This window comes from Vidua macroura, chromosome 30 (assembly GCF_024509145.1).
Source record: "Vidua macroura isolate BioBank_ID:100142 chromosome 30, ASM2450914v1, whole genome shotgun sequence".
In the NCBI taxonomy this organism is placed as follows: domain Eukaryota; kingdom Metazoa; phylum Chordata; class Aves; order Passeriformes; family Viduidae; genus Vidua; species Vidua macroura.
The window spans coordinates 443,635-459,601 of NC_071600.1; the positions used below are offsets into that span (position 1 = coordinate 443,635).

The window sequence follows — 15,967 nt, forward strand, 5'->3', positions numbered from 1 at the left end:
TCCCTGGCCTTGAATGAGTCAGACAAATGAGACAAATGCTGTCCAGACCTGCTGCCTTTGCCAAAGTTTCCCATTTCCCTTTGGCTGTCTCATGGGAAAATGTGCCCTATTGCTCATGGCAACAGGCAAAAGAATGAGGCACATGAACACTATCTGTCTGAACCCCATGCCCATGTCCTCACTCTCTGCAAGAAACCTTGCAGTGCAGCAACACCTGAATGACACTCGAGTCCCAAGAAGAACCCCAAGTCTCTGAGTTGTCAATTGTTGTCTGATGAGATGTTTGCAGCGCCGTTGTCTGCCTTCGTTTGCGTGCCTGTCTCTTTGCTTCTTGGATCTGTGTCCGCTTGCGTCTGCACCCGGTAAGGTTTCACGTGCCTTGCTGACACCCACTTCAGCCCTCGCCCTGTGGAGACACAAGCGAAACCCTTGCCCCAAGTGATTAATGTGAATGGGCCTTCGATTTGTCCTGTCTCTGGGTTTCGGATCAGAACTAAAGGATTTTCCCTTAGTTTTGCTTGTGTGCTGTTCGTGAAGTGTCTGATAATTGGTGGAGTGGGCTCTGAGAAAGAGCCATTTAAAAATTTCAACACATACAGAGCTTTGTTCAACCGCATATAAGGTGTTGCACCTGCCTCCCCCCTTTTCTGTTTATCCAAAAGGGATTTCAGGGTATGATGTGTTCTTTCGATGATTGCTTGACCTGTGGGAGAATGAGGAATACCGAAAATGTGTTTGACTCCCCATTTTTTTAAGAATCTGTCAAGCACTTTGCCTGTGTAGGTTGGTCCATTATCTGTTTTTATTTCTTGTGGCACCCCTAATGATGCAAATGCTTGTAAAAAGTGTCTGCAGGCATGTTCTGCGGTTTCCCCTGTATGTAATGATGCAAAAATTGTGGAATGCTGAAAAAACAGTCCTTGAGATCAATGATGACAAGCGACCAATCTCTCGGGATCATTGAGAGAGATGGAAGTCCCATCTGGAGTGGCCCCATATCTTCGATGACCTCATTGATCTTCCTGAGATCGTGAAGCAGTCTCCAAGATCCTGAAGTTTTCTTGTGAATGACAAACACTGGGGAATTCCATGGGCTATTTGTTGGTTTGATGTGTCCCTTCTGCAGCTGTTCCTGGACTAACTTTTTCAATGCACTCAATTTCTTTTGTTCAAGGGGCCACTGATCCACCCAAACAGGATCATTGGTTTTCCAAGTCAATTTCAGAGTGGTGAGTGCCACAGTGACCCCTGTTAAAAATCCAATTCCAATCTCAGTCCCCACTGTGCTAAGAGGTCTCTTCCCCACACTGTGATGGGTTTTTGCACAATGAAAGGACGAATGATTGCTGTTTTTCTTCCTGGACCTGTGACAACGATTGCGTTCTCACTCTGCATGCATAGGGAACTTCCTCCTTTGCCTGTGAGAGAACCCAAAGGTGCAACCAAGTCCCATTCCTGGGGCCAAAAGATGTATGAAGTGACTGTGACATCTGCCCCTGTGTCGAGCATCCCTGTAATGACGACTGTCTTTTCGTTACAAGTCAACTGACAGGTAACGATGGGTCAGTCTCGGCTCAAATGTTTCACCCAGGATGCATGTACTTCCGCTTGATCACCAGAAAATAAGTCTTGCCTGTTAAGCACTGACATAATTTGTTTTTCTGCGTGGGATGGCAAAGCCATGGCCTGGGCTATCGGTGTATTTTTTGGAATTGTCAAAGGTGGTTGAAGGGCTTTTGCTGTGACCATCAGCTCCTCTTTGTGGTTTGCTGAAATCAAGGATGGATAAACAACAAGTCCAAGAATACTGCTTCTGTCCATCCAAGAGTGTCTGAGGGACACCTTGGGTTGCGACACCAGACTACAGCTGCCTTCAAATGTCATTTAATTCCAGAAAAACCCTCTACAGGGCCAGACACTAGGACAAATTACTTGGCACTTGGCCTCACAATGCATCAACTTGAATCCTAGTGAGAGGCAGACCTTAGTTACAGTCTGATTTGAGCAAATCCACATTGTGTGAATGGCAAGAAGAATTTGCTTGTGAACAGATAAATATGTCCCACTCAGTAATGAACAAAATTTGCCTTGACTTGGAAGAAAGTAGACAGGGAGCAATGCAGCATTTGGATTTTATCCAGTGAGAAACAGGGCAAGAAGCCATAACAACTTACCTGTTTTACAGAACACAAGTACTGATACAGCCAATAGTGCACCTCCAGTGTAAAAAATGGGTTTCTTTCGTCTAGTCTGAATCGACCGTCTTTTAGATTAGAACCATTCCCCCACAGTCTGGTCACAGAAGGCCCTACTAAAAATTCCGTCCCATCTCTTTTACAAGCCCCCTAAGGTACTGAAAGGCAGCAATCAGGACTCCCTGGAAACTTCTCTCTTCCAGGCTGAACACCCCCAGCTCTCCCAGCATGTCTCCAAAGCAGAAGGGCTCCAGCCCTCCGAGCATTTTGTCCCTCCTCTGGACTAGATCCAACAGAACCATGTCCTTCCTGTGCTGGGGACCCAGAGCTGGATGCAGTACTCTGTCATGGTAGAGATGGAGACAATACAAAGCAACACCCTCCATTTCCAGAAGGCTTCAAACCCTGATTTTATTCTAGCATGCATGCTTTTTCTACATTCTTACAAAGCTCCTAAGTTTACACTTGACTCATTGGTCACGAGAGACAAGCCAAGTGCTGATTGGAATAGGCAGTTGGAGGTTTCTCTTATTTTGTCCTTCTTGCTTTCTTGGTTTCTATGTCAACGACCTTGGTAGAAAATTCTTTCAGGGGTAAACATGGATCCTCTTATCAAACTTCTCTCTGGCTCACAGAAGTCGCTGTAAAAGACGGGAATCTTTAAAATCAGAGGGTTTTGGGAAAGCTGCAAAAGGCAGGCCTCAGAGACAGCGGAACTGCGATTAGAGCTAAGCATTAACTGTAAGATTTGTCAGCAGAAAAATTATAAAAGTAGTGGAAAAGTAAGGACGAATAGTACAATGGTCTGTGTATTAACGCTTGGCTAGAATAAGTCCCTAAGCTACAGAAAATATCTCCATCAAGATATTAGGATGTTCTAAGCTTACTAATGGAGCTCTGTGCATTGGGTTTTAAGGCTCACAATACAAGTAGGTATTGTATTCGAAAGAAGTAAATCAAACAAATATTGTTTTAACAAAAGATACGTGTGCTTATAGTGATTGGAGAAATCTATTGTCAAGATGCTTTTGCTTTGTGTGATTGGTCAAAAAGCTTTTAAAGTAAGTTGTACCATTAAGTTCTTTGCCTGCTGCCGGGGATGTGAGCTGCTGGCATCTGCCCATTGTCATAACCATGGAATGAGACTGATGCTGGAAAAGAACCAGCTCGAGACGCGTTCCTCAGCAGTCCCGTCCCATTGGTGATTTGTACATAGACCCCCGGCAGCAATATAAAACATCTTCCACAGTACTCCAGGTGGAGTCTCACCAGAGCAAAGAGGTGGAATCACCTCCGTCAACCTGCCGGGCACTCTCCTTGGATGCACAAGGCTGGCTCATGTCCAGCCTCTCATCTAGCAGCAGCCCCAAGTCCTTCTTGGCCGGGCTGCTCTCCATCCCTTCATGCGTCAACTTGTGAGATCAGCTGGGCAGGGACTGTGTCACAACCCTGGGACAGAGCTGTTGGGCAGGATGAGATCCCACTCCCCACACAATTCCAGCCTGGCCATGAGGTCACAGCAGGCTCTGGGGTCACAGCAGGCTGAGGTCACAGCAGGCTGTGAGGTCACAGAGGTGGCAGAGCCCCGTGGTTGCACAGCACCACAAGGACCCAGCAGTCAGTCTTTGAGCACAACTGTTGCGGCAGCAGCGGCGGTGGCAGCAGTGGTGCTGACATTGGGACAGCGGTGTCAGGACAGTGGTGGCAGCAAGAGCTGGGGACTGGCAGAGGGCAGGGCACCATGGCCCTTGCTCTGCGCCTCTTCCTCCCGCTCCTCCTGGCCGTGGCCCTGCCTGCCAGGGCTGCCCAGGCTGCTCCGCTGCAAGCGCGGGGAGCAGGTGAGCCGGCAGCCTGGCTCCCCTTTCCCGGGACAGCGCTCCCTGCTCCCTGGGAAGTGCTGGGGGATGGCTTTTCCCCTGGGCTTTAGGGAGTGTTTCCTCTGTGGGAGGGAGAGAGCCCCCATGGGCCCTGGGCTGCTCCAGCCACCCTCCCAGGGATGTTGCACAAGGCAAGGAAATCGTGTGGAGAGTGGCCAGGAGCCAGCCCAGAGCTCCCCAGGCCCCTGTGCAGCTTTGGCCATGGCCATTCTCATCTGGCCCCCACAGCCTTACCCGACCCCCTTGCAGTGCCCTGTTCCCAAAGGCACAGGGGGATCCCAGCAGACCAGGAAATGGTTCTGATCTCTGATCCCTTCTAGCTTGGCATGGCGACATGGCTTATCCGGATGCCCTATTGGATGACAGCTTGAATCTCTTGGAGAATGCTGGAGGCAAGTTTTCTGTGTGCCTTTCCTGAGAGAATAATCAGTGCCTCATGAGCCATTTCCCTTAGCAGCATCACAGGGTTGAAAGATTCTGGAAAACTTGCCCGGCTCCATTCTGGATCCCTGAGGGATCCCACAGAATGGCTGTCAGTGGCAGGAAGGAGCATTTAGCTGTCCATCTTCCTTCTGTGTGCAATTCCAGTGTGCGCTTCCGTGTGCTCTGTGCAGCCACGGAGAAGAGCAGAGAGGGAAGGGGCCGGGCCCAGGGCTGTGCCCCGGGACTGTGCCTTTTGCAGCTCCTTTGCCGGCCCCGGGGTGCCTGAGCTGCTCCTACTGCTGCTGCCAAGCCCTGGCCCTGCCTGGGGCTGGGTTTAGAGCTGCTGGCAGCTCCAGGGAATCCTTTCTCCCCCGAGGACGGCCCTGCAAGGGGCTCCTTCCATGCCAGTGTGGGGCCACCGCAGGCACGTGGTCCCCCTGGCCCTGCTCCTGAGTGGAAGGCAGAGCTGAGGGAGTGCTTTGGAGGGCACCAATCACCCAGGGGCACTCATGCCACTCAGGCCTGAAGGGGACATGGAACAACTTTCTGTTAAGGTCCTTCTCCATGGAAGAACTCAGACACTGGAGACAAGAAATCCCTGGAGGCAGCCAGACATCTGGACCAGATGCTGAGTGATCTGGAGAGACGCCGTGGTGGGTGCATTTCCCTCAGCCTTCCCCTGGGACTCAGCAGCCGGGGGCTTTCCCTGCACATCTGGACACGCCGTGCCCAGCACAGAGGGAAGGGATCCATGGCAGCCTGGCTGCCCCGCTGCTGCTTTCCTGCCCTGCAGGGCTGTTTCCCAGCCTGGCCTGGCTGCAGCTTCTCCCCAGCCTCTGCAGGAAGGCATTTGGCATCAGCTGGCAGGGAGCCCAAACTACACCATGGGCCCGAGATGCCTGCAATTTCCTGGTCTCCGGGTAGATCAGGAATGGCACCTGTTTGTAGAAGGGAGTGGCCTGGCCAATCCCTAAAGTTTTGATGATTTCCTGAACCATGAGTTTGTCCAGTATTGCCTCTTGAAGATGCCATCTCCCAGAAGGGGAATGGCTCCATCTAATGCAGCTGTGCCTCTTCCTGTCTCCAGAGCTGAACCGAAAGGCTGTGCTGAAGGCAGCATTTCCTGGAGGAAGGAGTGGCCCATTGGCAGCCCCTGCTGCAGGAAGTGAGGCGATGCCAGGCACAGTCAGAGGAGGTAATTGCTGAGGCTTGAGCTGCCATCTCTGCTGTGTGGCAGTACCTGCCCTCCAGGGATGTTGCACAGGGCCTGCAAAGAGTGTGGAGAGTGGCCAGGAGCCAGCCCAGAGCTCCCCAGGCCCCTGGGCAGCTTTGGCCATGGCCATGGAAATTTGGCCCCCACAGCCTTATCCGACCCCCTTGCAGTGCCCAGTTCGCAAAGGCACAGGGGGATCCCAGCAGACCAGGAAATGGTTCTGATCTCTGATCCCTTCTAGGCTGGGATGGCGACATGGCTTCTCCAGATGCCGTATTGGATGACAGCTTGGAGAATTCTCTTGGAGAGATTCTCTTGGAGAATGCTGGAGGCAAGTTTTCTGTGTGCCTTTCCTGAGAGAATAATCAGTGCCTCATGAGCCATTTCCCTTAGCAGCATCACAGGGTTGAAAGATTCTGGAAAACTTGCCCGGCTCCATTCTGGATCCCTGAGGGATCCCACAGAATGGCTGTCAGTAGCAGGAAGGAGCATTTAGCTGTCCATCTTCCTTCCGTGTGCAATTCCAGTGTGCGCTTCCGTGTGCTCTGTGCAGCCAGGAAGAAGAGCAGAGAGGGAAGGGGCCGGGCCCAGGGCTGTGCCCTGGGGCTGTGCCTTTTGCAGCTCCTTTGCCGGCCCCGGGGTGCCTGAGCTGCTCCTGCTGCTGCTGCCAAGCCCTGGCCCTGCCTGGGGCTGGGTTTAGAGCTGCTGGCAGCTCCAGGGAATCCTTTCTCCCCCGTGGATGGCCCTGCAAGGGGCTCCTTCCATGCCAGTGTGGGGCCACCACAGGCACGTGGTCCCCCTGGCCCTGCTCCTGAGTGGAAGGCAGAGCTGAGGGAGTGCTTTGGAGGGCACCAATCACCCAGGGGCACTCACTGCCACTCTGGCCTGAAGGGGACATGAAACAACTTTCTTTTAAGGTCCTTCTCCGTGGAAGAACTCAGACACTGGAGACAAGAAATCCCTGGAGGCAGCCAGACATCTGAACCAGATGCTGAGTGATCTGGAGAGACGCCGTGGTGGGTGCATTTCCCTCAGCCTTCCCCTGGGACTCAGCAGCTGGGGGCTTTCCCTGCACATCTGGACACGCCGTGCCCGGCACAGAGGGAAGGGATCCATGGCAGCCTGGCTGCCCCGCTGCTGCTTTCCTGCCCTGCAGGGCTGTTTCCCAGCCTGGCCTGGCTGCAGCTTCTCCCCAGCCTCTGCAGGAAGGCATTTGGCATCAGCTGGCAGGGAGCCCAAACTGCACCATGGGCCCGAGATGCCTGCAATTTCCCGGTCTCCGGGTAGATCAGGAATGGCACCTGTTTGGAGAAGGGAGGGACCTGTGGCAGCCCCAAGAGCCGTGGCCTTTTCCTGATCCTTATCCATGTCTTTGAAAAGTAGAACTTCCTGAAGATGCCATCTCTCCAATGGGGAATGGTTCCACCTGATCCAGCTGTCCCTTTTCCTTTCTCCAGAGATGGGCCAAAGGGCTTTGCTGAAGGCAGCACTTCCTGGAGGAAGCAGTGGCTCCGTGCCAGCCCATGATACACGAAGGGAGGAGATGCCAGACAGTGCCACAGAAGGTGATTGCTGTGCCAGGCTCAGCCAGGCTGAGCAATCCTGCTGGGGTCCCTCAGTGGGAGACACGTCCCAAAACCTGAGAGTAGCTGCACGGGGTGCCCATGGTGGGGAAAGAGCAGAGAGGGAGAGCAAGGCTCCTGTGTGTCCTGACAGGGCCCGACTCTGTCCCCTGGGGCTGGGGGAGCTGTCCCAGGGCAGGGAGGGCCAGGGCTGGCAGGGGCTGCTCAGGGATGGGTTTGGCCCGTGTCCCTCGAAGCAGCGACTGCCCAAGCAGCTGCGCTGGCCCCGGGCTCTCCTCCCGGCCTGCTGGGCTTTGTTGGGTGGCACAGCCTGTGCCAAGGGGCGGCAAGGGGCCTGCAGGCCCCAGCTCTGGGGGAAACAGAGAACGTCCTGGCCGTATCCACCGTGCTGCCAGCTCGGCAGTGCAGCACAGCACGGGCTCACGCTCCCCACTGCTCCCACAGACGTTATCACTGAAACAGGAATATTTGCCCCGGATCCAGTGCGCCTCCCAAGAATTGTCTGCCCCCGGGATGTGCGCAGGTCCTGCATGATAGGCACGGTGGTGACACTGTTCACCGTGCCCCTCGTGCTGATAGGCTGCTATCTTGGCATTCGGAAGCTGTACGAGAGCAGACGGTCAGTTGTTGATTTTTCTCCACAGCTTTCTTGTAACTCTGCTCATAGCATTGCTAGCCTGACTCGTAGTCATGCTGCACTGGAGCTGTGGCCAGTCCGTGGTTGTCCAAAGAACTCTGCTGAGGGCTCTGCTGCTGCCCAGTGCTTTCATTGGCCTCTTCATTGCTGGGCCTTGTCCTGGGGGGCCCGCTGGGGCTGCAGCCAGTGCTGGCTCCCACTGAGTCTGCCAGGCCAAGAGCAGCCCTGGGGGCACAGGGCAGAGGCAGAGCAAGTTCTCAACAGTATTTGGGCCACACAGCTCAGGACAGGACAGTGCTTATTTAGTAGCTCATGTAAAGTTTCATGGTGACAGTGATGTTACCAGACAAGCAAATTTGCTCCAGTTCAGTGTTCAAACAAATCCAACCTGATGAAGGTTTGTCTTTGGCCTTGAGGCTTTGCTCTTTGTGTGAGCCCTGTTCTGGATTGATTCCCACTCAGTCTTGGAGCTTGTTTTGGGTGAAGGCTCATCCCGGCCCTGACCCTTGGCAGTTCTGGGCTCAAAGGGACTGCCGAGGCCGCACTGCACGTGACTGGGCTTCAGGGCTCCATTAGCAAAGGGCTTTGAGAAGTTTAAATTACTGTATTCTTACTCTTTGGTTTTCTTTATGCAATTCCTTCCCTTTTTTTTAAACTTAATTAAAAAAAACCCAAATTCTTTCTCAGTGCTTTTTCCAGTTATTTGAGATAGTGAATGATGGCTGGACCATCGAGGATCTCGTCTCAACTGTGGTAGCTCTATTCCCCTTCCTCTCTTTTCTCTCTATTTCCCTTTTCTGTCCCTTCTATCGCATTTGCTGTTGGTACCTAAATAAAGATGCATTTGTTGTGATTAAACTGATGGTCCCTTGCCATTTGCAGTTTTGCACTTTTGGGATCGGTTAACAAACCATCACAAACACCCCGCAAGAGTGGATCGTGACCGGTTGTGGGGGATCCTTCGCTCTCTTGGATGGGGGAGGGAGCGGGGAAATGGAATCAAGATGAGACAGGGATCAGCCAGCCCCACGCCAGGCAGAGTTTTCTCCTCTGAGAGCTCCTCTGAGCAGAGCGAGCTGGTGAAGCCTGCGGAGCAAATGAGAGCTGGGAGTGAGGGAAAGGCTGGCTGGGAAGGAGTCAGATAAACCCGTGTGGGCATTTCCCTTTCCAAGGGGCTCCTGGGGAGACAAAGAAGACAAGAAGGATTCTCCACCTCACGACATTTCCTTTTTCCCTTCAGTAGCCCTATTGCAGCCACTGCATACAAGACTTTACTTGATCCCCTTGATGCCAGGGAGCACCAAGAACTTGAACCTTGCTGGAGTCCAGCCCTGCCTGCCTGTCACCGAGCAGAGGGGAAAGATGCAGAACCTGGGCAGGGGTTGAGTCAAATTGGCAGTTTGCCACTTGTGATTTTCTCCCAGCTTTTGCAGCAGGGCGACAACCCCATCGCTGCAAACCACTCCCTTTTGCAAGGCACACGTGGACCTCCCTGGAAGCTCAGGCCTCTTGAAGGGGCTGCTGCAGTTGGCAACAGGAGCTGTTGTTGAACTTTTCACATTGCTTAACCCCCCCTGCCAAATGCCATCAAGTGGCTGAGGAAGGACACAAAAAGATTACCCTGGAGAAAGGGAGGCCAAAAGCTTAGAAAAGGATGAAAGAAATGCTCTGATCATGACGATGACAAAAAAATAGAACGATTTCTTTTTGACAGCAAATGAACACCCGCCGCCCTCCAGCCCTCCCAGCCTGGCAGGCCGAGCAGAGCCGTTTCCATGGCATGAGGTGCTGGCAGCCTGCAGAGAGAAACCAGAGAGCCACGGTCAGTCACAGAAGGCTCCTGTGCCCTGTCCTGCCATGGCCTGTGCCCGGGCCAGGCTGCTGGCTGTGCCCAGAGCCCAAACCTCCCGAGCCATTCTCTGTTTCGAGAGAAGGGCAGCGTGGCAGGCCACGTTCCACCTCCTCCGCTTCAGCACAGCACAGCAGCCTCCTCAGGAGCTGCAAGGGCGGGATGCCCGTGTGCCCGCTGCCCTCTGCCCGAAGCCCTTCTGCCAGCCCAGCTGTGGAGCCGGGTACCCACCTCTGCAGACCTGCTGCCAGGAGAGGAGCCGATCCCGCACGAGGTCCTCGTCCTTCTTGAAGGGGATGTCCCTGCAGGCCGTGGCCCCTGGGGTAGCGCTGGCACTGGATGTGCTCCACGGACGGTGCAGGCGCTTCCCCGTCCAGTATGGGCACCAGGTGTAATCTTCCTGGGAAAATAAATAACAATTGCATGAAAGTCAATTCAAAACAAGACCTGGAAACAAGAAAAACCTACACAGCCTGTCACCGTTTCACGGGCCTGAGGAGGGTCTGACCACTCCATGCGAGAATGAAACCTGTCCATGGGTGGGGAAAAACCCCACCTTTCCCACCCGTAAACGCACCCCTTCCTCGAGGGCCTGCAAAGCAGACCAGCTGGGGCACAGCTTCAGAACCCGTCCCCCTCTGCTGCCCCCATCCACATGGATGGATGTTTTGTCAGGCTGGCTGACCCCGCCCCAGCCCGTGCCAGGCTGGCTGGCAGAAGCTGTCAGCAAGGCCAGGAGCCGGCTCCCCTTCCACAACATCCGTCCCCTGTCCCACCAAAAAGCAGCTCGGCAGCCGGGGGAAAAATTAATATTCCCCAGCGCCGCCGAGCGGGGAACCTGCGGCGCGTGGCCAGGCCAAGCCCTGCCATGCCTGGAAGCACGAGCATCCCCCCGCCCCTGCGCCGGCTGGGGACTCATCTTGATTTCATCGGGGCGCAGAGCGTATCCTCCAGGAAGGGGCCGCAGCCAAAGCCGGTCGGCTTTGCCCCGCCAGCGACCAGCTCCAGGATGGTGTTCCCAGCTCCACGTGGTGCTCCAGAAGAACACGCCAGCTGTGCCTCGGCTTGTGGGGACATCCCGATGCCATTGAGCTGCAGGGGGATGTTTCCCCTGTTCCAGTCCGTGGCACCTTCACCGCACTGCCACCACTTCTCCAATGGGACGGGGAGCACTGAGCCGCTCCCTCCACAACTCGCCAGGGACCAGTGGAAGCATCTCCTCGGCTGCGCTCTCTCCTCCGTGCTGCGGCCGCAGGGAAACGCTCCGGGGTTTTCTTGGAGTGCCACCAGACGCGTGCAGCTGGTACTTGCTGGGCTCCGGGATCCTACTGAGCACAGGGATGGATCTCTGCTGTCTCCTGGGCCAGGCAGGGCTCCTGCAGCCAAGAATGCTCAAAAAGGTCTTCCAGTGATGGCCTGTCTGTGGGGTCCATGGATAAACACCACCTGATGAGGTGCTGGCACTCTGCAGAGAGAAACCAGAAACCGCCGCTCAGCGGGACAAGGCTCCTGTCCATGCTCACCCACATTCCACAGTGCCCAGGCCACACTAGGAGTGCTCGGAGCTGCAGCCAAAAGCTTCCCATCAATCCTCCCTTCTGGAGGAGAGCAGCACAGAGGCACACGTGCCACCTCCTCCAGCTAAGCCCAGGAGATCAACCGCCTCACTAGCTGCAAGAGCAGGACACTGATGTGCCAGCTGCCCCCTCCCAGCCCCGTTCCTCCTCCCGAGCCTTGAAGGCGCATCCCCACCTTGAGACACCCGGGGCGGGAAGAAGAGCTGGCCCCGGACGATGTCCTCGTTTGTGTGGAAAGGAAGGTGCCCGCAGACCAGGTGATAGAGCAGGATGCCCAGGGACCAGATGGTGGCTGGCTGGCCATGGTAGCAGCCAAAGAGGATCCACTCCGGTGGGCTGTACTCCGGCGTTCCTATGGGACACGGGCACAGCTCATCAGGCCGATGCTGCTCCCTCCCTCCCTCCCTCCCTCCCTCCCAGCCCGCCCCCGTTCCACAACAGCCAGCCCCTGCCCCGCCGAAAAGCAACTTGGCTGCAGCCGGCTGAGGGAGGATTCTGCACCCTCCCCTCCCTCTCTCCCTCTTCCCCCTCTGCCAGCCAAGGGGGGAACCTCCACTGCCCGGCTGGGCCCCGGCTTTGGGCTCACCTGACATCCGGGTGTAGAACGTGTCCTGGAGGATCGTGCCGCAGCCGAAGTCGATGAGCTTCGCCTCGCCCGTGGCCAGGTCGACGAGGACGTTCTCGGCCTTGATGTCGCGGTGCAGGACGCCGCGGCTGGTGCAGTGCCGCACGGCCTCCAGCACCTGGCGGAACAGCCCCCGCGCCACGGGCTCCATCAGGAACCCCCGCTCGTGCAGGAAGTCCCAGAGGTCCTGACAGCGCTGCGGACGCTCCATGACCAGCGCGAAGCCGTCGGGCAGCTCGAACCAGTCCAGGAGCCGCACGACGCCGCGGAAGCCAGGGCACGACACCATCCACAGCAGCGCCAGCTCCAGGGGCACCAGGGCGCCGTTGTGCTGCGGGGGGACCGCGATGCCCTCAGCGGGGCCGATGCTGCGCCGCGCCTTGGCCACCCCCTGCCCGGCCCCGCCGCCGCTCGCCATTGCCCGGCCCGGGACGCTGCGCGGGCCCCGCTCACTCCCCTCGCAGCCTTCCGGCTGCCACCCTGCCGGGCCTCGCCTTAGCCCCGCCCGGCACGCCCCGCCGCCTTCTCCCGCTGGCCCCGCTCACTCACCAGCCGCGCCCACTCCGGGATGCGATCGCGGCACACTCGCTTGATGGCCACCTGCAAGCCAAGGCGAGCGCCGGGCTGAGCTCGCTGCCCGCCGCCCGCCGCCCCCTCCGCTCGGGCCCCGTCTCTTACCGGGGCGCCGTCGGCGAGCCGGGTCCCGGAGTAAACGCTGCCGCAGCCGCCGCTCCCCAGCAGCGGGCCCTCCCGGTAGAGCTGCTCCAGGGGAGGCTTCTCCGCCCGTGCGGGCGGCACCGCGCTCCCGCTCTTCTGCCCCGGCAACCCGAGCGCCCGGCGCGCTGCTGCTTGCCGAGCCGCCCCGGGCTGCGGCGGCTCGGGGCCGGCGGCCGAGCTGACGAGCGGCGGAGCTCGGAGCGGGGAAGCCGCCGGCGACGCTGTCAGCGACGGGGCGGGCGCGGGGCGGCAGCGGGGCGGCTGCGGGCGGAACCGCGGCAGGGGCTTCGCTCGGGGCCGCGGCCTCGGCCGGGGCCGGGCCAGAGCCCGCGCCAGGCGGAGCCAAAAGACCGCGCTGCTCCGCCAGCACCAGAGCGAGCGGCACTTCCAGCGGCGCCACAGCCAGTACGGAGAGAGCCCGGCGGAGGCGGCTCCGCGGCGGGACGGGCAGGGGCGGGCACGGGGCGGCCCCGCCGAGGGGCGCCTTGCGGGACGCGGCATCAGCCGGGCTGGGAGAGGCGGGACACGGACGGGACGGGACGGGAGTGGAGTGAGTGTGAGAGGGAGAAGGGCATGGGGAGCGAGTGGAAAGTCGAGCGGAAAACCGATCGAGAGAAGCGCTGCTGCTGCTGCTGCTGCTGCTGCTGCTGCTGCTGCTGCTGCTGCTGCTGCTGCTGCTGCTGCTGCTGCTGCTGCTGCTGCGGAACCGCCGCAGCTCGCGAACGTTCCTCCGCTGCCTCTGCGAACCCAACGGAGGAGCCGCCGCGCGCCCCGCGGAACGAGAGAAACAAACAAATAAAACCCCAAAGGAATTCCTATTAGAGAAGTGACCAAATCAAACAATGTAGCAATAAAGAAGAGTCTTGGCTTGTGGCTTCTTTCTTCTTTGGCTGAGGTGAAGCATTTCATGGGGAAGAATTGCCTCTTCTGACAGTTTCTGACAGAAGTTTTTGGACAGCAGTGCAGTATTTAATGTTCAAGTAGAAAAGGGAAATCGTGTCAGTAATGTCATCTCTTTCCATCCTCTGTTGAGATAGTTGCAGGCTGCCAAAAGACATGGTCTGCAATGTGGATCTTGGGGCCAAGTTTGTTTTTCTGCTAGAGGATGAGGAGGGGAAGTATCCCAGAATCATGGAGTCGTGGCATGGTTTGGCTTGGAAGGGATCTGAAAAATCACACGGCTGCTACCCCCCTGTTGTGGCTGGGCACCCCTTGCACTAGCCCGGCTTGTCTAGAGCTCCATGCAGCCGGGCCTTGAGCACTGTCAGGGACAAGACAGCCACACCTTCTCTGGGTAACCTGTTCCAGGAGAGTCTTTTTCCTGAATCCCTCACCTAAACCGACTCTCTTTCCATTTGGATCCATTCTCCCTGTCCTGTCCTTGCCTGCTCTCCTACAAAGCCCCTGTCCAGCTTTCTTGTAGGTTGCCCTCAGGTCCTGGAAGGCCACAGTTGGATCAAGTCTCAGTCTCTTGCCCAGGCTGAAGAAGCCGAGCTGTCTCAGCCTTTCCTTGCTGGAGAGCAGTGTTATAGATACATATTATAATATTGGTTTTTGCAAATATCAAAGTGCATTTTATATGTGTGATGTTCAAGTAACTTTGTTCCAAAGATAAAGTTTCTAATTTTGTTGTTAATTAAGCTTAGACATAGTAGTGCAATAGCTGATAGAAGTCTGCTTGTGTTAAAATGCCTGCTTGGATGGGATAACTTCCAATGAACACAGGATGAGGACACCTGCTACAGATCTGCCAAGGATCAGCACTCACCGTCTGAAGGCAGTGTGGACCAAGGCCCGAACTGGAAGTGATAAAGAGAAGGAGCCAAACCCCAGCCAGGAAACACGCATGCTCTGAAAAGGCGGACCCAAGGAGGGGCCATGTAAAATAGTTCCTGGAAAATGTAAACTAGGTTATGGATATGCATAAGGGGCTGTGAATATGCAACAGGCTGATGTGAGGGAAAAGGTATTTAAGGGGGATCCCCGAAGGTAATAGGGTGCTCTTGGCTGAGTGCCAGGATGCACCTGGCCATAAATAACCTTTGCTCTGTGGTCCTTGTCTCCCATTGTCCTTTATTAAACTTTTTACATTTTCACAGGAGAGTGAACGTGTTTTTCACATGGGCTACACATGCTTATACACAATTCTAGGAAGACTAGTAATTTTTTACTACAATGATTGGGTGAACCATCACATAAACAAACATCCATTTTGCAACATCTCTTGCTCATAGAAGTTGATTCAATCTTCTTTCTTGATTCAGTCTTCTTGCAGCCTTCAAAGCTCTGTTTCTTCTTGCCAAGGCATTCTACTATCAAATCTTTTATGCTAATCACGTCCAAAGTTCCTCAACTCACTTCTGTCCTGGCAGCATGGCTGTGTCTACGCAAGGAAGGAAACACTAATCGAGAGAATTCCACTAAGGTGAAGGTGGCTTCAGCCTCCTGTGACCGAGCTGCCGGGTATGATCTGTCAGATCCCCTTGAAGGAGCCTCTAGTATGTATGGCCAGGGAAGAAATGGGAACCAGGGCTAGAGGGGCCCTGCCTCGAGCCAGGGAGAGGCACGGGAAAACCTATCATGCCTTGAATGAAGTGACTCCACCGCTGAGCGCTGCTGTGCCGGACATGCTGGAGCTCCAGTACGAGCTGGAGTCCAAGGCAGCAAAGTGGTACGCCACTGCTGACATTGCTAACGCGTTTTGCTGCATTCCTCTGGCAGCAGAATGCAGGCCTCAGTTTGCTTTTACCTGGAGGGGCGTGCAGTACACCTGGAACCGACTGCCCCAGGGGTGGAAGCACAGCCCCACCAGCTGCCATGGACTGATCCAGGCTGCACTGGAAAAGGGTGAAGCTCCAGAACACCTGCAGTACATCAATGGCATCATTGTGTGGGGGAACTCAGCAATGGAAGTATTTGAGAAAGGAGATAGGATTGTCCAGATTCTGCTGGAAGCCAGTTTTTGGAGAATGCACATTCCTGAGTAAAACCAGATTTTGAGCCCTCTCTACCTGGTCACCCACAAAAAGAACGATTTCCACTGGGGCCCTGAACAGCAACAAGCCTTTGCCCAGATCAAGCAGGAGATCGCTCATGCAATCGCCCTTGGCCCAGTCAGGACGGGACCAGAGGTGAGGAATGTGCTCTACTCTGCAGCCAGGAACAATGGCCTGTCCTGGAACCTTTGGCAGAAGGTGCCTGTGGAGACTCGAGGCCGACCACTGGGATTCTGGATCCAAAGCTACAGAGGGTCTGAAGCCAAGTACACTCC

At 55.9% G+C, this 15,967-nt stretch overlaps 1 protein-coding gene across 1 annotated transcript; it reads right to left on the reverse strand.

The window, feature by feature from the left end:
- Positions 1-9,603: 9,603 nt before the first annotated feature.
- LOC128820658 (serine/threonine-protein kinase pim-1-like) lies at positions 9,604-12,957 on the reverse strand (the record flags this gene model as incomplete). Its single annotated transcript, XM_054001460.1, has 6 exons — positions 9,604-9,724; positions 10,009-11,242; positions 11,530-11,706; positions 11,941-12,310; positions 12,529-12,579; positions 12,658-12,957. Coding segments are annotated over 5 exons (1,038 nt in total), but the record flags the coding sequence as incomplete, so codon positions are not given.
- Positions 12,958-15,967: the final 3,010 nt, after the last annotated feature.